The sequence below is a fragment of the Biomphalaria glabrata genome, chromosome 3 (assembly GCF_947242115.1).
Source record: "Biomphalaria glabrata chromosome 3, xgBioGlab47.1, whole genome shotgun sequence".
NCBI classification, from domain to species: domain Eukaryota; kingdom Metazoa; phylum Mollusca; class Gastropoda; family Planorbidae; genus Biomphalaria; species Biomphalaria glabrata.
In genome coordinates, this window is record NC_074713.1 from 12310980 (window position 1) to 12338802 (window position 27823).

General features: G+C 31.8%; 3 protein-coding genes across 10 annotated transcripts; 2 read left to right on the forward strand and 1 right to left on the reverse strand.

Annotated features, from left to right (window-relative positions):
• Positions 1-4584: 4584 nt before the first annotated feature.
• On the forward strand, positions 4585-11699 carry LOC106070562 (2-succinylbenzoate--CoA ligase-like). Of its 3 annotated transcripts, none has more exons than XM_013230497.2 (3): positions 4585-5342; positions 7594-8733; positions 9460-11699. In XM_013230497.2, the coding sequence occupies exons 2-3, from the start codon at positions 7600-7602 to the stop codon at positions 10150-10152; spliced, it is 1827 nt and encodes a 608-aa protein (XP_013085951.2). In that variant the 5' UTR covers positions 4585-5342; positions 7594-7599; the 3' UTR covers positions 10153-11699. The 3 variants fall into 3 exon arrangements, with proteins under 3 accessions (XP_013085951.2, XP_055879340.1, XP_013085952.2); XM_056023365.1 differs by lacking the exon at positions 4585-5342 and adding an exon at positions 5643-5992; XM_013230498.2 differs by lacking the exon at positions 4585-5342 and adding an exon at positions 6770-7288.
• Positions 11648-27434, reverse strand: LOC106070561 (ribosomal oxygenase 1-like). Of its 5 annotated transcripts, none has more exons than XM_013230492.2 (19): positions 27388-27434; positions 25530-25584; positions 24440-24592; positions 24163-24346; positions 23570-23991; positions 22878-22984; positions 22666-22765; positions 22467-22580; positions 21955-22061; positions 21311-21418; positions 21032-21066; positions 20650-20744; positions 20195-20275; positions 19979-20083; positions 18824-18965; positions 18281-18404; positions 14183-14282; positions 13744-13830; positions 11648-13638 (listed from the first exon to the last, which is right to left on the reverse strand). In XM_013230492.2, the coding sequence occupies exons 2-19, from the start codon at positions 25578-25580 to the stop codon at positions 13531-13533; spliced, it is 2223 nt and encodes a 740-aa protein (XP_013085946.2). In that variant the 5' UTR covers positions 25581-25584; positions 27388-27434; the 3' UTR covers positions 11648-13530. The 5 variants fall into 5 exon arrangements, with proteins under 5 accessions (XP_013085946.2, XP_055879338.1, XP_013085949.2 ...); XM_056023363.1 differs by lacking the exon at positions 27388-27434 and adding an exon at positions 27340-27358; XM_013230495.2 differs by lacking the exon at positions 27388-27434 and adding an exon at positions 26398-26517.
• On the forward strand, positions 14943-16984 carry LOC106070563 (protein usf-like). Of its 2 annotated transcripts, none has more exons than XM_013230500.2 (4): positions 14943-15047; positions 15584-15705; positions 16033-16217; positions 16504-16984. In XM_013230500.2, the coding sequence occupies exons 2-4, from the start codon at positions 15598-15600 to the stop codon at positions 16904-16906; spliced, it is 696 nt and encodes a 231-aa protein (XP_013085954.2). In that variant the 5' UTR covers positions 14943-15047; positions 15584-15597; the 3' UTR covers positions 16907-16984. The 2 variants fall into 2 exon arrangements, with proteins under 2 accessions (XP_013085954.2, XP_013085953.2); XM_013230499.2 differs by lacking the exon at positions 14943-15047 and adding an exon at positions 15066-15380.
• Positions 27435-27823: the final 389 nt, after the last annotated feature.

Consider the following 27823-nt stretch of genomic DNA (forward strand, 5'->3'; position numbering starts at 1 on the left):
TACTAGTAAATCAACACTTATAGTAACGAAATCCACATTGATCCATTTGAAATTGATACTGGATTTCTAGAAATGCCATTGATTGAAAGTAAAACTTTGTGGACTTAAATATTTAAAGAGTTGAAAAGCAAGTTGGAAGAGTTGAAAGTCCAGAAATGCATGTACGTAACGCAACAAGTGGACGTCTTAAAAAAAAATGCCGCGAGTTGATTCGGCGCAAGGAATAATCTTCCAGTTTGCAACATTGAGGTGAAGAAGTTGGCATTTCGAGTGCTATATTCGGATCTATATATTCGTCCGAGCAAGCGTTCTCTTGCACGATATTATTAAAAGTAAGAAGCCAACAAACAAATGGAAATTTAGAGTCGTGTTTGAAACTAAAAACAAGTTATGAGCCAAATGTATACAAAATTTCTAAAATCAAAGCCATCGCTCCCATTGAATTTGTTTGCTTAATTGCTTGTTATTGAAGTACAAGTTAGTGTTGTAAATAAATGTTTAACTGCTTTATTTGCTACCAGCATAAACCAAACAATTATCTAATAATGCCATATATATATATATATTTTTATATTATCTACTTTTGCTGTGAAAACACTACTTATATATGAATAAATAAATATTTTGTCTTTTGAAAAAATTCTTTTTTTTTCATTAAACAAATGGTAATGTGAGTACTACGTACTGTTGGCAAGGAAAAAAAAAACGTTGTGGCTCTTTAAAATTTTAAAATTTTGTAAATTGTAATTTTTGGCTCTTCCGACTCAAAAGGTTGCCGGCCCCTGGTCTAGACGGCTAAATCTACTTCCCTATAAACTTAAAACAACATCAATTAAACCACACAAAAGTACTGACATTTAGCTACTTCAGTAGATCTGCACAGTTAGGCCTATATGACTTACTGTATTGTTGCCCTATGTGGACAGTTCTGAATCTATAGGATGTTATCTACAGGGCCGGCCTTATGCCAATTTTACCGATTGCTCCAGATTGGGTCCCACGACTGGCAGGGGCCCCGGAAGTTACATTTAGCACATTACTATCAGTCGAGGCACTTGTTACAGATGTAGGACTTAAAGGGTTAACACATTTAGTGTATGGTACGATTGACGTAACTTTAATTAACCCATTTGAACTGGCGCCTATTACATATATAGCTTCCTATGCATGTTGTACAATATATGTTGATACAATGATCTGATCTCATTAATAGTAATAGTTATTATTGTAAACAAAAATAGAAGAGGGGCCTCGTAAGCATCTATTAAATTGAGCCCCGCAATATGTAAGGCCGGAACTGGTTATCTATATATATACCTTTGTTATAGCCTAACCTATTAGCTACTTTTTTTTTTATCTCTTAATAGGGGGGCTTAACTTACTTGATCTAGAGACAGATGTTAACATACACAACTCTTGAAAATTGTCTCTCCTAAATAAGTTAAATCCGAAAGGATCCTATTACACACTACAGCGCTGATTTTGTAAGTCAACCAGTTTTTGGACAACGTTCGCCACGCCCAGTTTCGAAATTGGGTTGAAGTGATTGACATTGTTACACAAATTGTCCTCTCAAGGGGAGATAAAAGAAACTACTTTTGATGTTTTTCTTGTTTTTTTTTTTTTTTAAAGAAAAATTAAAGAAAAAAAAACATTTCCTCCTTTACACAGCGTTTAGAGCGATTGAAAATTGGAATATGTTTTACCCGCTCCAACACCCCACCCCCCCACCCCCAGAAAAAAATCCTGGTTAAACGAATGTGAAAATACACTTTATTTTAGAAAATTCTAATGTTAGGATATAGTCGTAACGCGACTGAAGGAGGCCATATAAAGGGATAGACTTTTAGCTCCAGACCATACACATATCATACACTTTTAGAACTTTGCGCAAAAATTGTGTATGGCTTATTTATTTATGAAACTATGGAACTGTACTAAATTAATAATTAAGGCCTACATCATACGGGCGAAAATACCCGTAGACGTGTCTTGTTAAAGATTAAGATAACCTAGACTAAATTATTTTTTATTATACTTAGAAAATCATAATGGCCCAACTAGGGTTTTCCCAGTGTGACCAATGAGCTAGTAATTCTTTTCCCGACGATATGCAGCAACTCTTAAATTTCTAAGAAAATCTTAGAGCCGTTTTCGAGATCCGTGTCCGCAGGCTGGTTTTTTGTGTCCACCCAGTTTCCACGAAGATATGAGTTGAATTGCATATTGTACAAATTACAATTAGGCTTATTTTATACTGCAATGATTAAAAAATATCTTGGATCTGAATCTAAAACTTTTCTTGGTAGTATACTATAATTGTGCGTCATTATCACTATAGATCACTTTAGCGCGTTATACAACTTTTTTTTCCTGAAGATGTCCGCTAGAGAAACAAGAGTTAACTAAAAAGGGGGGGGGGGAATTGAGGATGCATTCTCCAGGAAACAACCAATACAACTAGATTTAGAAGAATATCTCATAACAGAATCTCTAAATCTATGTGTGTGTGGTTTCCTGCCACTTTGTACTGGAAGCCTCCTACCTCGCCTACATGGAATAGATAATAATCTTTTCTTACCATCTTTTTGTTTTGACCTGATATATTTTTTTTTTCGAAATGTAAAGGTTTTCCTCCCGAACCCCCCCCCCCTTTTTTATGCCTATATCTTATTGGTGGAGAAGAAAACGAAACAAAAAACAGCTCCCCCCCCCCTCTCTCTCTCTCCCTCTCTCTCTTCCTAACAATATTTAAATTTAGCTATCCATTAGCGGGGGAGTGGAAGGAGTATAAATCTTTTTTTTTTCGGCACCCTACAGCTATATGTCTGAACATGATTTATAAGTAGCCTATTGACACAATTGTTGGAATCGCTGACAAAAAGAGAATCCGAATATGACTACTAGTTTGCAAAGAAAGTCTAGCTAGTAGGCCTAACTTAATTAAAATTAGATCTATAACTCGGGTAAGCTGTAATTTTCCACTTTAAGTGTTTTTAAGTACATATAGATAATTAGACTAGTATTGACGTGCGACAGGTCACGTACGTATTTTCGAATATATATTAAATCACTATGCATTTACTGAAACACTGCATGGCTTCTTTTCCAGTCGAGATCTCTTTAGGTCTATAACTCTGTTGTTGTTGTTTTTTTTGTGTTTTTTTTTTTTGTTTTTGTTTTTTTTTTTGCTAAAAAGCTATAGGCCTACACTGTCACAGAAAGATGCTGACGCCAAAGGGGAACTTAAAAACCAGCAGACAGCGGCTTTATATCTACGATGAGGCTAAATAATTATATTTAGATGTCTGTTAAATCTACATTATTTTAACGTGGTAGACAGTAAGGGACGACACGCGATCAGACGTTCAGCGCCTTCCATTTATCACGGTTTTCTACCATCCAGATTGTGTCTTATCCAGTGAAAGACCAATTTATTTTATTCTCTTTGGTCTGGTTTCTTTTGCTTGCCGGAAGTTCTTTTTTTTTTCTTTTGGTACTCTTCTTTTCAAGGAGGTATTCGTTAGCTCTGTAGATCTCCAGACTCTCGTAGCTACTAAATAGGCCTACATTTTAAATATGTCACATTGATTATTGAACATATTGTGAACTATGGATGGCTGCCTGGTAGTGTTTTATTGTCTCTAGATATGTGGTCTCGAAAGTCCCTGGGGTTCAAACCCTTTCTGACGCAATCCTCATATTGATTAATGGACATAGTGTGAACAATGGATGGCTGCCTGGTAGTGTTGTATTGTCTCTAGATTTGTGGTCTCGAAAGTCCCAGGGGGTTCAAAATATACAAAGTATGAAAGTTCAGACCTCTACTTGGGACCATGATATAAACATACCAGCCCAACACCCATAAACAAAATGTGAGGTGTGCTAAACGTACATAATGACATTCATCAGTTTTCTTTTTTTTTTTTTTGTTTTGTTTTGTTGAAGCTATTACAAATGAAACAAATCATCAATTTTTTTTCTAGCATTGTTTTGTTTTGATTTGGACAATATTATATCCACACTCACGTTATAATGTGATTTAACAATAATTACAAAACAAACTTAGATACCAAAAATAATGGAGAAATATTTCTCTTGTTCTCTATATGAAAACTAAGTTAGACACAAACACACATACAAAACATAGATACCTATCATTCTTGTTTCAAGAAATAATACAATGAAAATAAACAATATGATCAAAAAAATTCGCATCAAAACGTCCCCTGCGCCAACGCGACCATCGCGCCAAGACGGCTGCGCCAAAACCACAATCTTCGCATATTTGCAACCTTCCTTAAATTTCGAGACTGGAAAGTTTTTTGTTCTTTTTAACCATTTTAAAAATTCAGTGACAAACCTCGGTCATTTACCCCCAATTAACTTTATAGGATGAACGTCTTAGTTCATCTTCTTTGGTCAATCGTATTTCCGTTAGTTTAGTAGGTCACATATAAATCTGCTTCAGTAGGTCTTTATGTGGCATTTTAACACTCGTCCGCTCCCTCCCCCTTTCTTTACACTGGAAACACGTCCTTGATAGTTTCATTGGCGTCATAGACTGTGTACCAGTAGGGCCATAAGAGATCCGTAAGAGTACAACTCCCACTTCGACTTAATGGGAAGAGGGGGGGTCAAAGGTTATTCATATTCAACGCCTACAAGTACTCGTAAGTTGCTCCGTCACGGAGCAAGTTCACCACGACAATGTGGACTTCTAACACGGATGTTTTTCGAGTTTATTAACTGGGTCGGAAAAAAATATGCGAAATATAAAACACTGTCATGTGTCTAATAGAGATATAGTTTAATAGAGACCACTGTATAAAAGACATTTAATCTTTTTAAAGATCTTTATGAATCGTGAAATTCAAACTAACATCACGCGCCATATATTAGCAATATTAGCATATCTGTAAACGTTTGATTGTTTAGGATGCATTTCAACCAATGGATTGTGTGTTTTCGCAATCTTCCATTTTGACCGACATTTCGTCTTTTGTTCAGAAAAAAAAAAGATATATAGACCTATAGGCCTATATACGTAGGCCTACTAAAATCGTTGCACAAAGAAACAACGCGTAGAATCTAGTAGGTGCCCGCATTGTGATAGCGAAATGACTTATTAGCTATAGGCTACCCATCCTCTTAAATTTTGTATCGCCGAGGCATTATAGGCCTATCTGTACTTTTTAGTCTCTATATCTAGTCTTTGAATGAATAGGTTAGGCACATATCTATAAATAGTTAGGCCCTAATAATAAATTATAGGCTAATATACATCTCACGGTTCTCTTATTGAAGAATAGGCGATTACTTTTACATTTCATATTTTTGAGGTAAGTATATAAATCTAGTCTGGTTTTATATAAATTGCTCATGAGTTTCATTTTTTTTATTCGAAAACTTTGGATACATTTTATTGGATACTCTTTGACCGTAAGTTGGAGACCGCACATGCATGGAAAAAAAAACGCTGATGATCCACTTAAATTCGGACACTGACAAGACATAGGCATAGGATATGTTAGGATATAGCCTGCTTGACATATAGGCCTACTATTATAGGCCTAAAGGAGTTTATTCGATCGTGACCTCTATATCGAAGACTAAATCAGTAGACTAAATCAGATTCTATGATTATACGTAAAATATTTGGCAGTAAAAAAAAAAAGATCTGTATCGACTGAACCTTAATTTGGTTTGGATAGTAGGGCTAGTAATAGTCGTTTTTACATATTTAAAAAATAAATAAATATAGGCCTATCTCTACTTAAATATTGCCATGGACTCGTTCTCGTCAGCATATAACTTCCTTCAGTGACAACATCTCTTCCAATCCAACATTTCCCATAGTATTTACTGTAGACTTTAGATCTAGTGATGTTTGTCCAATATCTGGATCAATTTTTCCGTGTTGGAAATCTGGACTAGTTGGCTTTTAGATTCTAGAATAGATCTAGATATATATATATATTTAATATATATAGTAAGAAATAAGTATAGAATCTAGTATACGCATAATACATAATTCTAATATCTTTATTTATGCTATATCTTGAATCTTATCATGTTATGTTATAAATGATCATTTATTATGATGTCATAAAATGATTCATAATCTTGTATTACTAATAATAATATTAGTAATATTTACTAATAAGTTAGACTCAACTCTAAACTTAAACTCTAAACTAAAGTATATTATTATTAATATATATAATATTATTATATATATAATAAATATAATATATTATAATATAGAATATATATAATATATATAGACATTATAGTAATTATACTTATAGACTATATATTAATACTATTATTATTATATAGAATATAGATCTAGAATTCTAGATCTAGATTCTAGATATAATTCTAATACTAATAGTAGTCAAATAAGAGTACAGATGGTCATTACTATTACTTGAAAAGAGAAGAAAATTACATGATACATGAAATACATCCTTTTAATAGTATTAGTATTAATCTATTAAAAATCTATTATTTTATATTATAAATAATAGGCTATTACTATTAACTATATTCGAGATATATAGTTATAGTATAGATTATTATAGATCTATTTCTAAATTTAATTCTAAAACTTAAATCAAGACCTTAAAAATGCTTGCATTGTCTGGGCTTGGCTATATATATAATATACTCACTAGCCTACTGAGTAGGCCCTACTGTACTGTATTTTCTTATGGGATTATATGACTTATATATTTATGGGCTGTAGTATAATATCCTATTGTTTTTAGTTATATATTATTATATACAAGTTTTTTTTTCAATTAAAATGTAATAAAAATTATAATTAAACTCAACCAATTATAAGAGAAGTTAGGTTTGAAAATGAAAATATTTAGCCACTGAAATTTCCAAGTAGGCCTAGAAGGTTTATATTTATAGTCTATTGGTAGTTTAAAAATTTTAGCAAACGTCCTTATTCTCTTCACTAGGTTTATCTCCCCTCAGCTTGCTAGCCCCTTCTGTCTCTATATAAAACAAAATTTTATTATATAATTAATTACGACTAAATGATTAACTAATTGTTTTTTTTTTCATTGATTTATGTTTATGTGTTATCATCGACAATGAATAATTGTGCAAAGTTTCAACTTGATCCAAGAATGTATAGAGGCAGAAATAACATTCACAAGATTTCAAAAGACAGACAAATCGAGTGAGTTTACAAAAGCTTTCTAATTAAATTATAAGTCTCTAGGAAATTTTCCAATACAGAAAAAAATCAGCCAAGGCAGGCTGCTGTTAGGTAAGGACCTTACTTAGTCCCAATAATGTGACTAAATTAAAAGTTTGTGATTCTTTGATATGAATAAATATGAAATTCTGTTAATTAATTTCAACTTACCAAATTGGTAAAGGCATTTAGATGAATAATATGTAACTCTTACATTCACTACTGTTTTCAGTTAATACAAAAATTTTAGCTTGAAAGTTTTTGTATAATTTTACACTTTAGAATATTTTTAAAAATTTATTTAATATTTTTATTGTGTTTTTTTTAACCCTTTTGTCTACATATTTTTTTGTAAAATAATATATTTTGTATTCCAGTTTAAAATGACTTGTGAAATCACAGTGCCAGGTGAAACAGTCACTGAAATTCTTAAATATTGGGCCTCTACTGAAGATAATAACTTACCAGCATTTGTGAGCATTTACCCTAGTGGTGAAAAGAATGTTCTTACTAGAAAGGAAGTTTATGACTGCTCAAAAAAATTTGCACATAAACTCAGAAATTTAGGTATTGGCAAAGGTGATATAATTTGCAATACCTTACCTAACTCTTTGGAACGTGTTGTATGTGAATTTGGAATAACCCTGTCTGGCGCAACCTCAATGAATGGCCAGGTTTTGCGTTCAGATGGAGAAGATTTCAGAGAGGCGTTAAGGATTTCTCAAAGCTTGGCAGTGATAGTGGATCCAGATGCATATCATAGTGCTCACAGTTTGCTAGTTAAAGAAATATCATTGGGCAGTGATAATAATTTTCACTCTGAGGAGCTTCCTTGCCTGAAACATTTTATTGTGTGCAGTAGGAATAAAGTGGACAAGACTAAAGATTTCATAACATTAATGAAAGATCCCAACTTGCCAAGCTTTGTCGCTGAAGTATCCCCTTCAGATTTAGTTACAGTCATGACCACATCTGGAAGCACCGGCTATTCAAAGCTTGTCAAATTCTCTCATGCCAACATTTGTGCTTTTGGCTGCCAAGTGAAGGCCATTGAGCCATTAAAACCAGGAGACCACTTTTTGAACTGCTCGCAGTTAGGCTGGGCAGGGGGATATCCTCAGTGGTATCTATCTTGCGGTGTGACTCGCTACTTTCTGGACATGCACAACGGTCCATACCAAAACTTGCCAGAAATGTTGTGGAGAATAATTATTAGTGAGAAAATAGTGTATGCGTTTTTGACACCGCTAGTTGTAAATAGTATTCTGAGTGAAAAATCTTTATGGGAAAATTCCTCTTGGAAACCTAAATGTCTTTGTTTAGCTGGACAGCCTGTCAAGAAAGGTACATTGGACATAATTGGAAAACTTTGTGATACTGTGGATATAAATTATGGAATAACAGAATGTAATTTAGTTTCCACTCATAGGATAATAGATTCCTCCACTTACAAAGAGGGATGTGCTGGATGTCCAGGTTATCGTGTGACAGTTAAAATTGTTGATAAAGATTTCCAGGTAAATTATCTATTTACATAGAATAAGTTTACCTTAAATGTTATTAATTACATAGAGCAGGACAGGGTCTTCAAGCATTCAAAACCAATTGAAATTCCACTATACTTTTTTAGTAGGAATATATTACAGATCTTATAACATGGCTCATCAAATTTATCATAATTGTAAGAGCTTTCTTTTGTAATTCTATTTAGGGCATGTTGGTCTTAATTTTTTTTCTTAAGTATAAAAACAAATTTATTATATTTATAATCCATTTTGAATACATATTTGTTTTTAAATTATAATTCTTTGATGGTATCTAAAAAATTTTGAAATTCTTAAAAAATAAAACTTTTTTTCCCAAAATATCTAATGATTACGTAAAGAAAACATGTAACATATTATATCTAAATTCTTGTAAATTTTAATTCAGATTTCTTCTTAGAAATATTCTACTTAGATCAAATCTTTTAAAACTTGTTTAATTTTTATGTCCTTTTTTATAGAACATTTATAACCCATTAATACCAAATTTCTTTTCTCTGACTATTTTGCTATCCTTATAAAATGTCTACAAATATACTATTTAAAAAAAATGAAACAAGGTTTTGATTATAGTTTTAAACATTTTTTCATAAACTAAAATAGACCAATTATGATTTTTAAAGCTAATTCCCTTCTATATAGTATTGTTTCAGAGATAAACTTGAATAAAATGTAATTTTTTTTTTCTAATTTGTTTAGGAATTGGATCAAGGAAAAACTGGACAAATTCTGGTCAAGAGCCCTAGTCTTTGTCAAGGTTACTTAAACAATGAAGTTGCTTGCCAAAAAGCATTTTTGGAGGACGGGTGGTTCTGCACTGATGATGCAGGCTCTATTGGCGAGGATGGTAAACTTTATGTTGAAGGCCGTCAGTCTGATTGTATTATGAGAGGTACTAGTGTTTTGTATCCAGGCTGGCTAGAGAAAAAACTGAAAGAGTTTCCAAGTGTTGAGGATGTTGTGGTAGTTGGTGTTCCTGATGATGTTTTGTACAATGAAATATGTGCTTGTATTCTGATCAAAGACCTGGCAGGAGTTTTTGCTGGCAAGGGACATTTAAAACCCAAAGCTGCAAGCAATAAAAACTTAGATATGACCTCTACAGTCTGTGATAATAGTTTAACACCTAAATTACAAAATGGCAGCACCCAAAAACAGACATGTGAAACTGTCTATGGAAAATCACTGTGTGAGAAAATTGTCTCACTTAAAGGCTTGGAAGCATTTGAAGAAGAGCTCAGAACTTTTGCTTGTAAAATATTTTTGTCTTACCCATTGGTTCCTAAGTATTACATATTTGTAGACAAATTTCCACTCACCCTTAATGGAAAAATTTGCAGAAAAGATCTCAGGGAACTAGCTGCAAATCTTTTGGAGCTCAACAAGACCTAAGAGGATTTACTATTGCTTCTGCAAGAACATTTTCTTTTATTATATTAAAAGATAATAAATACGTTATTTTCATTTAATTAAGCGCCTATATTAAATAGCTGTGGTAGCTAACAGACAATTTCAGTGATTTTACTCTAGTATTTTAAATACAATTGTTAAATATAAAACAATTGACTGAATACTGCGTTAATTAAAACATTTACAGTGACAATATTAATGTACTTTCAAGTGTCCTTGTGTATATACTTAAAACTTATTTTAATATTTATTCAATAAATTGTCTTTCATTGACATGTGATATGAACTATTTGTGATCACTTTCATGTGAATAAATTGATTTGTACATTTTACTCTCACATTTTTATAAACCAGTGATGCTCAATATACGGCCTGTGGGCCAGATCAGGCCCGCAGTGTGGTTCCATCCGGCCTGCCAAAATGTTGTCACAAAGTGTAGAAAATCTGCTACCTCCTTTAAAAAAAGTTGAAAAATGTCTCTTTACCAACGTTAGGGCTACCAATTTTTCTCCGATGGATTGGTACCATGACCTTTAACATTTGTGTGTTTATGAAATGGGACTCTATGTAGAATTTACAAGAAAAAGTGAAAGGAAATTTACTTTTTTGTGGACCATGATAATAAGCCAACATATTTTTAAAAAGAGCAACATATAAACAGCATTATAAAACAACTTTGACGGCATTCTTGGTCGGAGCGTGAATAAAATGATTATCAAACTACGCCTAGAGATTGAAGGATTGATGAGAATAATTACCAAAAAGAGACAAGAATATGAGTCATTGGTAAAGCTAGCTACTTTGTTGCTCATATTGTTTGTAGAGAAATGAAACTGTTTTCTGACTCAAGAAAAAAAAGGATAATGATATCCCATTAATTAATGTAAGTAGTAGACCCACCGGTTTCTAATCAGATAGTTTCAGGTCAATTTCATTTTGTTTTTGTACCTTTTCGTTTGTGACCTGCGACACCAGTGTCGGAAATCAAAATGGCCGGAGATCGATTTATGTTGGGCATCACTGTTATAAACAATTGCTGGTATATGAGTGAGTATTCAGAAGGCCTCAGTTTAAGAAAGATTTCTAACATCAAATCAAGTCAATAATTGTTAATCAAACCATCTTCTTAAGTAGGTAGTAGTTTAAGTTAGTCTACTACAGTAATCCCTTGCTACTTCGTAGTTCATCTTTCACAGATTCGCTAGTTCTCAGGATTTTAAATAGTGCATGGGTGATTGCTAGTTGTTGAATAATATATTTAAAATTTTATTTTTTTTTGGGCTAATGGGAGACGGCGCAATGTGCATATGACAATGAAAACTACAGCCAAAACTAGAATAATTAGTGTATTATATATTCTGAACCAAATTTTATGACCCAAAAAAAAAATCAAAGCTAGGAAAATCAATGCTTGTGAAGATTTTATAAACATTTATTTAAAAAAAAAAACAACAGCTTTATGTAAAGAGTGATGTGAAATGTTTTTAATTTTTTAGTTAATAAAGTATTTATTATTTATTCTAATGAAATTTGTGTTCAAATTGAGAATGCACTGATTAAAAAAGTTCAATCTGCAAATTCAGTTGAGCAGTGATTGAAGCTTGTTTTGAGATATATCTAGGTAGATCTAATGATTTAATTTATGATTAATAATAATAATAATCTTTATTGTCCGTATGGAAATTTATCTAACAATTTGTGCATTACACCAAACAAATAATCTTTGAATATAAAAAAAAAGCAAAACTAAGAAAATATTTGTTGTTGAATTTAAAGCTAATTTATGGTCAACTTGTTTATATCGTATATAAATTATTAATTACTTCACACTGAGGTGCCATAAATTATAATTGTCCATTAGTTTGGTAGCTGCAATATTTAAAAATATGGTATTTCATTTTTTAAGCAGAGATTGATAAGATTAATGCCAAACACATCACTAGGCTTTAGTCTTTTCTCTACCAGTTCCTTTAATTTTGATGAAGTGATTTGGCTTCATGATACTTCAGTAGAGAGGTATATAATAAATTTCGGTTTTCTTATCGTAGCTTAGCAGATCCTATGTTATAAAAAGTTGTACAATTTCCTGATTTTATGACTAAACAGTAAATGATAAGAAATGTTACAGTATTAGACGTGATAATATTTTAAGATGGCGCCTCAAACTTCAAGGATTTGTCCAATGATGCTTAAAAATGATTATCTCAGAATGGACCGAAGTACACACACAACACAATCTTTGTCACTGGTAGTTGTATATATCATTGAAAAAAAATAATCAAGAAGTAAAATAAATTTCTGTTGCATCTACTTTACTTTTACTACTGCTTAGATAAAAAATAAATTAGCTCAAACATTTTTTTTAAGCCCAAAACCATATTGACAACTACAATAAAGTTTTAAAATAACCACATAAAAAAAAAACAATGTACTAAACATATTACACCATCCATTATTATCTGTTTTAAAAAAAAAAATCATAAAAATTTGTTTGTTGTTTTAAGATGGTATAAAGTAAATACAAGCTGCAAAGAATGTGTTACAAATTATTATATTTGCAACAGGCAGACTAGACACTATACATTAGTGTAATCACAACACCATTGTGTACCATAATAGAAACAAAAATAATGTAAAAACATTTTTACCTAATTTCAATTAAAATAGATTCAATACAATTCATTGTACGAATCTAGAATTAGAAGCAGTAAAACAAAATTATTTAGAATATTTCCATTCTGATATTAAAGAACAAAATCAAACATGATTTCTTTAAAACATTGAAATAGTACAGGCAGGGGGGGGGGGGGGTCTAAATTCATTGACATTTCACTAAAATGCTAACGATCAAAATATTTAATTACAAAAATGAATATTTACAGTAGACAAGACAGAAAAAGGATGCAATAGAATATCTGTATAGTTGCAAGGAAAGCCCCCAATAGCAGTCCTTTCTAAAGAAGATAGTGTGAGAGAAGAAGCTTTATTTTACTTGTCATTGCTCATTGGTTTTTAATTTTTTGATTGGCTGGTAACTTATTGTTTGGCTGCTTTCAAATTCAAAACAAATAGATTGCTTTATACTGGAATAGCAATTAAAGTAATTTGTTGAATTGATGGGTTAAACAATGGCAAGCTTTGATGGTGCACATGGTCAACAACAAAGCACTACATCAAGTTACAAGCAATAATGGGGGTCAACGTATGAGCTAGTCATACTTCATGCCCCACTTGTCTTATCACCTCATTCTCCACACTTATTCATGAACAAGCTTGAGAAATGGTCACAGACAGTAATTGTCAACATGCAACATTCTACAGCACCATACTTCATTCAGCCCTCAACTGAATTGTCATGCATTACAAATCTCCTTCATCAGTATCATCACCTGGTTCGTCATAAGTAGTCTCAAGTGGTTCTCCAGTTATCAGAAGGCCTTTTTCATACAAAATTGTTGCTATACTTAACTAGAGAGAGGAAAAAAATATATAAATATAATATTTATAACAATACAAGTTGAGAGATGATTAAACCTACAATGAAAATAACATGAAAAAAAAAAATATACCAACCTGATCAGCAATATTCTCTAATGGTAAACTCTCTATACTGGTGTATTCTGGGTAAGCATTTATCAAAAACTCAACTGCTGGAGCCATCTAAGTATCAGACAGAAAGAAATAATAACTGAATAAGAAGTGAAACAGTACAACAAAAGTATAAAACACAATAGCTGAAATGTACAACAGCAGCAGAAAGATTTGTTGAATACTTTGATCTTTCTCTTAGCTTTCATCAGAGAGTTATTTACTTTTTTTTTTCACCATGATAAAAATGCAGATAAGAAAAAATTCTCTCTTTCCACTACATTCATTTTAACCTTGTAGTCACTATTAATTTGAAATTTACAATTGGTACTGATACTTACATAATCACTTGCCACTTTGTACAAAAATTTTTTTTTTTTAAACCAAATAATACAAAACAAATTGAGAGAAAAAAAATGTTTACTTCTGCTGTGATCTCTATGAAGTTTGGTTCTCCTGTTCTGTAAACTCTTGCATTCTCTACATTGTAATAGACCCTGACCTTCTCTTCTTCAGTCAACAATCTGCAACAGAACATTTTGAATAATGTAAACATAAATACAGAATACAGTAATGTACATTTGAAATAGCTTGTTGCGGTGCTACTAAGTGTAGGAGGACATTTCAGGATTGTTTCAGGTCATAGTTTTTAATTTCAAATACTCACAAATAATTACATAAGAGTTTACATGCAGCAAATAATTAATATAATAATTATGCAATCAAGTTCATTATACAATAACATTATCTAGAGGTTTATGCATAGCAACTTAAGTAATACAAAAAGTAATATATGGTACATGAATTGTTTTTAGTGGGATTTCCTACATTAAAAGTAAGGGAATCAGTGTTATATTCATTTTATTTATTACAAAGAATAAACGGAAACTTAGGAAAGATCTCTACAAAGTTGAACACATTTTTGCCACACAACAACCTTACATTTTTTTTTAAGGATATTTCGTTAAAAAAAAATTGGTGGGGGGGGGGGGGGGGGGGGGAAATTTAACAGATAACTTTTTCACTAATATTAGTAAAATATTTATTTTTATTTATTTCCATTGATGACCCCCCTCTTCCACACACACACATAAACTCCTTTTGAAAAACAAATAAAGAATATAGGTAAGTGCAGCTACTATTACCCACATGTGACAAAACCCCCAGTGAATGACCATCTCTCTCTCTCTCACACACACACATCCACTAGAAGTAGGTCAACCAATTTAGCCAGCAGTGTAGTTGTAACTTTTTACATGAAGATATGACTTTGCATGTCAGTGTGACAGGTAACCCCTTCTAGTCAGTAAATGAAGCTTTTGTTAAGTAAACAAACAAACATTTTGACAAGAACATCAAACAATATAGAAAAAAAAGAAGTGATATCTTTAGGCTAACAAACCATGATGAGATGCAATAAGAAAATTGAGCCAAAGTATTCTCAAGCTAAAGATATCTTAAGATCACTTGAAGTTAATACTAAGTCACAAGTCTATTTCAAAGTATAATTATAAAAGTCTGTGCTGGGAGAGTAACATACAGATATAGCTGAGTGATCTATGCTCTGCTTGTGGCCATACACTTTTTAGTCACTTTCATTATCAGCAATTTTATCGACAAAGGTAACAAGACAACTTAAAGAATCTGTAGTACTTACAGTTTTAACTTTGTGAATTGTATAATTGAGAATAGTATTTAAAACAGTGTTGAGATATATCTGTTATAATGTTCTAATGCTTGAACATGATCTTTTATGCTATCACTTCTCAGATTGTCTATTTGATCAGAATGTATAAGTCTTTATTAATTACAATGTTCTTCCCAGATAATTGTTAAACCATGGCAAGCACAGTAATAGAAGCCCCATCTGAAAACCCCCTTGGACCCTGTCCTGCATTTGTGTTTGGAGATGTTTCTACAGCAGAGGCAGCCATAATTGTTATTCAAGTAAGACATTTTAGAAAATACATTTTGAATTTCTGAACAAAAGAAGAAATGAAACAAAGCCATACTTTTCCCAGACCATTTTTTTCTAAAATTCAATTGAGTAACTTTAAAATACTGGAAATTGATAAAATGTAACTAAAGAATTTTAACACTTCAAACATTTAGAACTAACATAATAGCCCAACAAATTTTTGTTAAGTTTGGAAACTGCTCCCCTAGACTATGATCTAAGATAGTTGATTTTTAGAAAAGTGATAAGAAAAAATAGAAAAACACAAATCAACTTTTTTTTTTGCTAAAGATGGTAAATATTTTGTATTTTTTCAGGAATGGTGGGGTGCAAACCAAAATATTAAAGATGTAGCTAAACTTATTGGAGAGAAAACAAATTGTGTAACTCTAGTGCCTGACCTGTACAGAGGAAAGGTGGCACTAGATAGAGAGACTGCTGGACACTACAGCAAAGACCTCAACTGGCCAGGGGCAGTTCAAGATGTGGATGCATGTGCAAGGTAAACATTGTCTGAATGATTTTTTTTTTTAAATCAGTATTTAAAAAAAAAAAGCTACAGTATAATAAATCTTATTGCTTCATTATTTGATAAGTAAATTTTTTTTAAGGCGTAGAGATCTATGAGGCAGAATTGTACAGTTCACCCATTCCCATGGTGAATGGTTTACAAGTGCCAACCATTTTAACTTATGTAACAATAGATATCAGCTGGCAGTATAATTCAGAATAGTAAATAATAGCTATTACTAAAAAGTACTGACTAATTCAAAAACTCTTTTTAATAGGTATCTGAAATCTAAAGGCATTAAAAAGGTAGGTGCCACCGGTTTCTGCCAAGGGGGAGCACTTTCCATAGCAGTGGTGACCTTATATGACAGCGTGGATGCTGCTGCACCTTTCTATGGCATCCCTCGCCCAGCTAACCTTACATGTGACTACAGCAACATAAAAGTACCACTACAGTGTCACTTTGGAGAGAAAGACCAGGCTGTGGGATTCTCCAGCAAAGCAGACTATGAGGCATTTCAGGCCAAGCTGAAAGAATACAAAGTGCCCCATGAGTTCTACACCTATGATGCTGGACATGCTTTTGCTAACAAAACCAATAAAGAAAGTTTCAACGAGGAGGCCTACAACTTGAGTTTTTCAAGAATGTTTGAGTTCTTTGAAAAGCATCTCAAAAACTAAATTCTTTTACAATTTCATTTGGACTCAGTTGTGCCAATGTGTATCATAAACAAAAAAAATACATTTCATTTAATACACTGTGAAGATTTGCATTTTATTCTTTAAAAGAAATGGGTCACTGTCTTGTGTTATTCAGAACGAATTTGGAAATAAATAAACAAATACAAATATACAACAATAATGCATTAAACCTTTTTAAAAACTAAACTTGAGCTTGCAAATTGAAGTATATAACAGTGATGGGAACAGACTTAGAAAAAATTGTGACCTGATGTGTTGCTGCAACCCAAATGAAAAATATGTAAAATTAATTAGATTGAATGTTTTATTGCACACATACACAGAAAATGCATACTTCTTTGTACTAGATGTAGATCTTTATTTTTTTATAGCAATAATGGGCCCAATGAAATTTCAGTAAATTTCAGGTAAATTCCCATCACTGAATGAACAATCAAGTGAATACCAGTATATGTAAAAATAAAAGAAAATAAGTTGACAAGATGTTTCATAGTGAAGGTAGTTGTTCAAGATACTTTAAACTAACTCAAAATTTTATTGAAATTAAATATTTTCTGAACTAATTGACATTTCAAAAAAGGAAAGGGAAATTCTGATGGTTTTAATATAATCTATGTTTTGATTTACAGAAAATTAATAGATTATTCTTTTTATTTTATTTTCAATAATAACTTAGTAATTGATGTTTTACTGCCATAATTTTTCTGACATCCAAAATGGTCAGGTGATATCACACAAACCTATTCATTTAATCTATTGATTTACTGTGTAATGAAAAACCATTTGTTACACAAACCCATTAATTTAATCTATTGACTTACTGTGTAATGGAAAACCATTCAGTAAAGTTAACAATCTCGTAAAAGAAATAGATCTAGGTCTATGCAGTTAAATTTTGTAAGCAAAGGAAAAATATGTATTAAGAGTAGATCTACATGCTTGACAAACCAAGGCAGTGTGTATTTTCTCTTGGATGACTTGTCATGACTGACTACACATAGCGTAGGCTAGCCTAACACTGGCCAGTTTGTTAGAATCAGTCAGACTGATTGTATGTAAGGGCTGACATTTAAATAGCTCAGTCATCATTAGATGAGGCTGAGGAGAAATCTACTAATCTACAAGCTATAAGTTATTTGAGAACAAGTGTGTAACAAAACATCTTTCCCCTTTTAATGGCCACCATTAACATGTTTTATCACATGACAATAAAAACAGTGAAGAACAATTTGAGACTGGATAACAGAGACATTCAAAGCTAATCACTAAGTCAAGTAAAAGAAAATCTAAGTATTGGAGAGAGAAATTTCTATTAGATAGACTTGTTAATAGAGTAAAACCTAGTCGACTCACCTAACAGCAGACCTCCTTATCAGCTTCACTGCAGTATCAGGCTGGAGTTCAGACACCCCCACAACTCTTTTCAGTATGGGATCCCATCTCTCTCCTGCTGCATGGATGCTGCAACTTTTTTCACCTGAAACCATTGTAACATGTCAAAAAGTTGTATTTCTTTAACAAATGTTTCTCCCATCATGGCCAGGTTGAATTAGGGATTCTGTATTCTTTTTAAAATATCTATATTTGAATGTAAAATTGCACTTGTTTACTGAAGTTTGAGATTTTACATGAGCTGCTATTAGGAGCCTACAGTTTTTTTTTTAACAAATTGGATTCACAGTCAAGCAAAGTTAGAGAACTAGGTAGTAATAAAGTATTAGAACTAATAAATATATATCATAACATTCACCATCAGCTAAGGCATGATAACCCATGTTATAGAGGTGACAAATTAAAACCAATGTCAAAGAGGAAACAACTTATAACCAGTGTTATCTAGGGAACAACTTAGAGCTATTGGGATAGAGGGAACAAAGGATAACCACTGTCACTAACCTTCAGATAACACTGGAGGCATGGAGTCAAACATGAATTGTTTTCCCATTTGATCACAGGCAGAGTCTACAGGAAGATATTCCATCAGTGATGTCACTAGAGATGTTACTTGATCAATAAATGACTTTCTCTCTGGAATATCCTGGAAAAAAAAAGTCCAGTCCACAATACAAATTAATTGAACACAAAATTATCAAACGGGATTATGTAAAAAATCTTTTTAAAATATCTACTAATTAATAATGTAAGGTTAAAAATTAAAAAAAAATTGAACTGTTTGCCTAAAGCAGTGATGCACAACCTAATTCGACCTGCGGGCCATTTTTATTTCCGACACTCGTGTCGCGGGCCACATGAAAAAAAAGTAGGCCTACAAAAACGATATTGACCTGAAACCATTAGATCCTGTGCTTCAATAATAAATGGGATATTTGAAATGTATCTTTTTTCCCCGCGTCAGAAGATGGCTTCATTTCTCTACTTAAAATATCAACAAGATTGGGCTTCATTTCTGTGCTTACAATATGAGCAACATTGTAGCTAGCTTTACAACTGAGTCATTTTCCTGTCTCTTTTTGGTAAATATTCCCATCAATCCTTAGGCGTAGTTTAACTATCTTTTATTCCCGGCTCAAACCAAGAATGCCATCATATTTGTTTCATAATGTCGTTTTTATGTTGTTTTTTTTTTAAATAGCCAGACTTTCTTTATGAAACATATATTTTGGCTTATTATCATGTTCCACAAAAAGTAAAGAACCTTTCACTTTTCCTGGTAGAAAATGTACATTCTACACTCAGATACCTATTTCATAAACGCGAAAATATTAAATGTCATGGAACTTATCATCAGGAGAAAAATAGAGGACCCTAAGCCCCTAACGTGAGTAAAGATACATTTTTACAATTTTTTGGAAAAAGGGGGGATTTTCTACACTTTGTGCCGACATTTAGACGGGCCTGATGGACTCACGTCGCGGCCCAGCGTACTTTGGGCATCACTGGCCTAAAGGATTCAGACTAGGAAAAACCCCCCACTAAATATTGCTGATACTTGCTAAGTGGAAACTGACCAGCCAGTAAAATTATGAGCCAAACTGTAAACAATGAAGCTTCATGAAACTCACTAAAAGACTGATGTCTACACAAGATTACCTTGTCAGAATGAACAATACCCATGTAGTTCAAGTAATTTCTAGGTAAGCCTGTTCTAAACTCTGTGTTTTCTTGCATAGCTATTTCAACAGCAGCTGGCAGTAACTGAAGTATAAAAAAATATCATAATAAAATGTATACATTAAATTTTTTAAAAATTTTACTACTATAATTATGATGGTTCTACTTTACATATTTCATCAAGAAGCTGCTTACTTTTTGCAAGAGATCTCCCCAAGAGTTCATCTGATAACAAGAGACTGTTATATGCAAGGAATGTTCATCTGTTGCATTGCCCTGCAATAGGCAAAATAATAATATGATAAAAATGTATGGTTCATCAAAGAAGTTTTTTTTTTTCTGTTGATACACTACCAGATTGTCATTTCTCTTACCAAAAAAAAAAAAATTAGGCTGTAATGTAATATAAATAATTCTGATTGTATAGCAGTTGGCTTGGATTTATTATATTATCTTTGACCTTTTTTTTGTATGAATCATTTATATTTTTGCAGAGCTATCTCGCTTCACTTGCCATCTAAAAGTTCTCAAATTTAGAGATCGAATTTAGATTGAAAAAGGTAAAAGTGGAAACTTTTTTTCTTAGCAATGTTTTTTGTTAACTCTGTAGATTTGTTGAAGTCATCTTGATAACTGATTGAACAACAGACCTGGTGTATTGTGCCTCGAGGAAAATACAGCAAGTCTCCTGCCTCAAGGACAGTATCCAAAATAGGTTCTCCTAAGTCTAATTGAGAAAAATTACCTGGAAAATGGAGAAAATAAAACTTATCATTGTAAAACTAGAAATGCAATGGGGAAAAAAAGGCACAATGGGAAAAAAATGGCAAAGTAATATTTTGTTTTGTAAATACTGTTCTCTAATTGAACTGGAGTTAAATTTGGAATAAGATGTAAGCAGCTTTTAATTACAAGTAATGATGAGCCATTATTAAGCATTTCATCATGATGTTAATTCAGAGTCCAATGAAAGACTTGTGTAAGACTAATTGTTGTATTACAAACATGTAAAAAAAAAAAAAGACAACTTACCACTGGAGAATCTTGGAAGAATTTCATCATTATTTCTAGGGGGAAAAAAAAATTTAAATTTAAAATAAAAAATAACCACCATTCGCAATACAGAAACATACATTTCTTTTAATCACTTGTGAAATGCAAACATAAATATATTTGTCAACATAAATATAGTTTGTATTGTGAATGTAATAATAAATATGTTTATGTGATTGCTAATGTTATACCTATAACTCAGTATATTTGTAAATGTGCTAATAAATGTAACTGAATATTAAATATTGATTGTCATACCTTGAGTTGTACAGTCTCCAATGTTTTTTACCTTCAAGTTGCAGAATAAAAGCTTCAATGTCATCATAATGTGGAGCAAAGCCTTGAGTTCCTGGAGGCGTCAGATAACTGGAAGAAGAGAGTTGAAGATTACAGAATAAAAACTTCAATGTCATTATTTATAAAGCAGGAACCAATGATGTCGTTTCAAATATATGAATCACTTTGATCTCATTCAAGTTTTCTAAATTAAACATAATTCAATTAGTTGTACTGATAATGACGTGTAAACTAATATGTACAGAAGCTTGAGAAGCAAGAAGTAAAGTAATATCGAAAAGTATTTCAGATGAATTATTGTTTGGAGATTTTATTTGTTAGAACTAAGAAATTCTCTGAAAAAAAAGTAGTTTTGTGTACATATTTAAGAACCAAAAAATTATTATTTTATTTCTATTCTCATTTTTCTAGGTATATTTTTTTTTCCATGTTATTTTCATTGTACTTTTAATCATCTCTCAACTTGTATTCTCATTTTTCTAAGTGAAAGATTTTTTTTTAAATACTATAAGACTTATACTAAACTATCTTTTTTTCTTCTTCTTTCCATGGGGCAAAAAATACAAGAACTAATTAGAAGATAAAAATAAAGGTGGCCCACTTACATGTTTGCTCCTACACAGCAACCGAAATATTCTTGCAGTATTGATAGAACTTTCCATACATTACGGCTATAAGTCTGTGGGTTGAGTAGTCTCAGAGAACAGCCAGCCTTTAAAGGACCAATAGTTATGTGTAAATAGTTGCAACATTAATGATTTTGTAAAGCAAAGATCTGAAACTAGCCATCTCAATATTTAAAATTAAAAGTTAAATTTTTTTTAAGAAAAAGTTTTTATAAATTACTAATGTGGATATGCTTTATAAAAAAAAACAAACACTGTACAATAAAAGCACTACTTTCAGAAATATATTAATCATTTGATCTTCTTTTTTAAATGAGTTACTTTGTTTTGCAAGAGGCATAGCAGTCCAACAAGAAGTTATATAGCACCAAAGAGAATGAAATAGCTCTCAGTCTCATGACTCAGTCGAGGGCTGAGATATGATGATCTGAACATGTAAAAATATGCTTCGGATTTTAAAATAAAATGTTCCATGAATTTGGATCACCTACCTGATACATGTCCCAGACAACAGGTGCATGAGCCCTTCCCATTTGGTTGTGTGTTTCTCTTTTGTCATTAATAAATGAAGTGGCATCAAGGTTAACACCCCACTGGATATTCTCCTGTAGTCATTAATTTAAAATAAAATCAAAATTTAACAGTAAAAAAAAAAGTTTAGTTTTTAGCTCAATTAAACAAAGTTCTTACTTGTCTTAAAATTTTGTCCAGCTCAGCTGTTGAGAACCAACCCTTGTTGTAGTCTGCAGTGTGGCGTTTAACTAGCAACGGCTTTTTTTCCCATAATTCTCTTTCAATTAAAAAAAAAAAAATAAGCAAATTAAAATACAACTAAGCTTTCAATGTGACATAAGTCAGTATTACCTAATTAAATATTTGCTGAAATTACACAATCAACTTACGAAAAGAATCTGTCTGTTTTCACTGGGTGTATCATGCATTCAAAAAGTTTGCTGGCTTCAGTAAAACTGTCATACATGTAAGGTAGGTCTTGGTTTGCAACACTTGCCTTTGAGAAAAATGTAAATAAATATTCATATAAATTAAAAGATATTTAACAGAAAAATATATCATAATAATATCTTTTCAGATTCCAACAAAGAGGAGGTGGGGAGAGGTTGTGTAGCTAGCAATCTGATACACCTAAAGGCATAGAAGGATCTTAGTCTAAGTGTGCTTAATACTTCAAAAAAATAATCAGAATTTTCATTTCTAATTTGATTACGAAATAAGACTTCTACTAACTGTAGCAAAAGTTTTATAAAAGAGTTGGAACAGCATGATGGGCAAAGTATCTGCTATAAATCATTTTATGTGCTTTCCAATCAGCAATGTTAAATTCAATTATCTGACCAAGAAATCCAGTTATATCAATAATATACCAAAGTCATATTAATGACTCAATAAACAAGGTTATATAGATATTTGATGACTTTCTTTTAATAAGAAATAGAAACTTGATGTAATGAACAATGCTGTGTTTTGTGTAAATTCATCAAATTACACACTACAGCTATAGTAATTACAATTACATAAATGTGTTTAATGAGATTATATATCAATTATAAAAAGAAATGAAAGGTAATCTTAAAACCTTTAAAACAGATCGATCAATTTTTCTTTTCTTTTTCCCACTGTTTGAAGCCTGTAGATCTTTGCGTTTCTTCCCTCTCCTGCCATCTCTATCTTCACTGTTAGCCATTTTGACACTAGCATCTTTTGACTTGCTAGATTTAGGTGTTGCAATAGGCGTGCTGTGATTAAGTGCATTTTTACAAGAAGATTCTATCGGCAGAACCGGTGTCATTTTTGGTGACTTCTTAGCAGATCCTTTCAAAGACACTGGTGTTGTTTGGGCATTTTTTACAGTTTTAACTGAGGTGACATCTTTTTTTTCTTTTGGTGATTTCTCAACACTTTGTCTTGAAGTCCTTGTAGTATTTTCATCACCTGACTTCTGCTCTTGAGCATTTTTTGATAGATCTGTTGCACTTCCCAATGCTAGTTGATTTGTAGCTAAAAAAAAAAATTGACCAAGAAAGTTTAAAATCTCAAAAAAAAAATAAAAATATTATGACAAAGAAACTACACGACTTTACCAAATGAGAAAAATATTATCTAAAGAATGACAATTTTGTAAGGGAAAAAAACTGCAGACTACTTTTTTTTTAAAGCTATAAAACTTACAGTCAAGTAACTTTTTTCTTGCCACTGGTTTCACAGTTTCATCGTTCACTTTTGGACCAGCTAATGAAATGTTTGCAAGGCCAGGAAAAGGACTATCTTGATTCAATGATGTCAGTGAGGATGGACGATTTTTTTTGCTGGACAAACGCATACTTTCTCTAATGTTACCACTTCGTAGAGCATTCTGAAATAGAAACAAAATGTGTGTATTGTATTTTAGAAACTTCAATTCTCAACAAAAGGTGCATTGAATAGTTTGTGAAGAACAATGTCATACCAAAAATCTCTTGCTTTTAGAGCCACTGCCTGATTCTTTTGGTTTCTCATTTCTCACCATCATCGACTGAGAGGAATGTGCCCTTCTCAGAGGTATCATACTTTTATCATCTTGTTTGATTGGTGGTCTTGCAACCACTAGCTCTTCTTTGGCCTAAATAAAAATATTTTTTTTTTAATTTTTAAAATACTTACTAGTGTACAAGAAAAACAAACAAGATATTGTGCTTATGTTATGGTTTAAACAAGGGTTATGAAAAAAGTAGAACGTGAAATTTGATATACTGTGTAAGAACTATTTAACATGCCCTATACACATACATGCCCTATTAAATCAATGATGTTCAAGTCCTGGTGGAGACTTTACTTGACATTAGGCAGCTCACTGGCTCAAAGTGGAAATATTGATGCTGAAATAGATCTCCAATTACTAAATCCAAAGCAACTGCAACCTTCATATAGGCCTACAATACACTAATGAGTGGAATAGATATGAAGCCACTTAGCCACCACACTGTTCATTTTTTTTCTCCAAATACTTCTATATGTCTACATACAGGCTTGTCAACAAATTGACATATTTATACCTGAACCAACTAGGAAAATGTAGATCAAATGTCAGAAGAAGGCAACAATCTCAAGTGTGGATCTCTTGTATCAAAAAGTTGAAGATGCCACATCAGTAGACAGGACAAAATATCCACATTCCAAATAAAATCATGTTTGGTCTAGCAAGGAATGGGAAGGCTAAGAAAGTAAATATAATAAGGTCACTAGCAAAACTTGATTCAATATATTCAATATTGATACTTGAAAACTGCTGCTTGAGACAAAGACTCCAGGCACCTTATGTTCACCACTGGATTTAATTTAATATTATTATTTTTTTAATCGGTGATAGAAACGAACAAGCCGCAACACTTGCCAGAAGCTGCTACCCAGAGAACACAAGTTACTTGCATAAATATGCCTCATGACGAACATGCACCATTTCCCATTCACAGCTCTCCTGGATAAAAACAGATCAACTATCACTTCCTTTCAAACTGCATCTATATAGAAAACTCTACAATGAGATGAAAACAGTTTACCTTTTTTTTCACATTGCTATTGAACACTGAAAATGCTGAAACTCTTTTCATTTTACTGTATAAGAAAACAAAACAAAACATAAGTTCCCTGTATAATGAGATACAACATGCACATTAGGATTATTCATTACAAGATAGTTCCAAATAGTTTGCACTTTTTTACCAGAATATTCTTTCACCAAACTTGCACTTTATTAATGTATTTAAGTGATCATTTTTAACTCCTCTTCCCCAGTGATTTTTTTTTTCAAAGATAAACAATAGATCTTCCTTAGCTAAAAGCTTGCAGTTTTTTCAAGGCAACTGATGATTTTTCATTGCTTGGTATTATATATGTTTAACCCAGAAATAACTTTTTGATAGCAATTTTTTGGGGGGTATTTCATCAATGGAGATCATGAGAGATGTCAACAATTAGAGAGAAGAGTTGAACTGGATCTTCTCTTATTTTCTTTTTTTTTGGCAACAACTACATATAGCCTAACAGGCCTATGACCTTTTTTGGGGCAATGTAAGTAATTTATACTTTTTTTTTTTGTATTATTAAAGACATTCTGAAATCCATAGATCATATTTGTAAATCAAAAATATAAAAGCTAAGAAATTTTCTTTATTAATCAAGTCACCTAAATATTATTTTCACGCTGGCTGACAAATAAAAGGTTGTCAAGTTTCAAAATTTTTCTTTCGAATTTTTGTTATATTTTGATAGAAACATAATATTTTAATATATATATATAAATAATATAATATACATAATGTTAGATATAGATCTAATAACCATGGATGCTTTTACTTGCTAAGTAAAATTATATTTATTATATATATAAAATTACATTTAATACATTTTAATTCTTACAGTCAACACCTTTTTACTTAAAATTGTTTTTTCAATTGCTCGAGTGGGCCCCTATCGCAGTGTCGGTCATGGTCTATGGCGACTATGGTTCATTCAATCAATGAGTTGCAATGCCACTGGATCTAGATATATAACAAAGTCTAAACTAGTTCAAGTAGTTGTAGTGTACTTGTACTAGATCAAGTAGTGTCACTACTACTGAAGTACTTGGTGAAGTTGGTCGTCTTGGTCAATCTGGTGTAATGTACTAGTTTAGAGAGTAGGTTAGTTTTGTTAGTTAAATATATTGTGTATAGTTTTTGCGACGGTAAAAGTAATGACGTAGTAAGACAGACTAATGACGTAGTAGACTTAGGCGAAGAAGAGACCAACATGGCGTTATGTTAGAAGTAGGTTGGTTGTGTTTTGAATAGCAGTAGTAGACTTAGGCTATATTATATGATATAGCGACGTTTTAGGAAGACTGGACAGATTTCCCAGTGGTTAATAAAGTCATTTTAAAGTATCATTTTATAGAACTGAATGTTGTTATCAACTATATTCAACTTGTAATGTTCTGTGGCTAAGGTTATTAAATTTATTGTTAAAGTCAAAGTTAAGTAATAATTGATACATAGTCGAAGTCAGATTAGATTAGCCCACAACACTGGATCTAATCTAGATCTAATTATCTAATCAATCATCTAGATTATTTCTAGATCTAAAAAAATAAATCTATTTTTAATTTTATTTTAATATTTACTCATTTTAAATTTAGATCTAGAATCTAGATCTATCATCTAGACAAGACTACATATCTAGAGACACTAGAGTCTAGATTCTAGACTCTAGTCTAGAGTGTCAAATGAAATGTAAATCTAGATTAGATCTAGAATCTAAATATAAAATATCGATATCAATATTAGTATATAATATATTGGTAAATAGATCTAGATCTATATAAACTATTACAATAGATTTAGATCTAGGAATTTTAGATAGAATCTACAATTTACGCACGTTCACTTTTCAAGTGTTCCGCGTCAAGAAGAAAATAATAAACTTCGTTTACCTTGTACTGTAACTCAACTCTTTACTACATCACTGGCCTATATATATATATATATATATATATATATATATATATATATATATATATATATATATATATATATATATATATATATATATAAATATATATGAAATATATAGGTCTGTGATCCAATTACCTATTCATCCTATTGCATCAATTGTATTTATTCTCTCTATACATGTATGATGGTAGTAGCCAGGGGTGGGGGGTGGGGGTGGCGAAATGAAATCCCCCCCCCCCCGCAGGGGAGGGGCATCAGAATTTAGTGACTGATTTTTTGCTTTGATTTTGTTTATTTTAGGTGAGATTTTAATACTAAACCATCACTTGCCCCAGCACAGATAAGGTTTTTTGAGTTTAAAA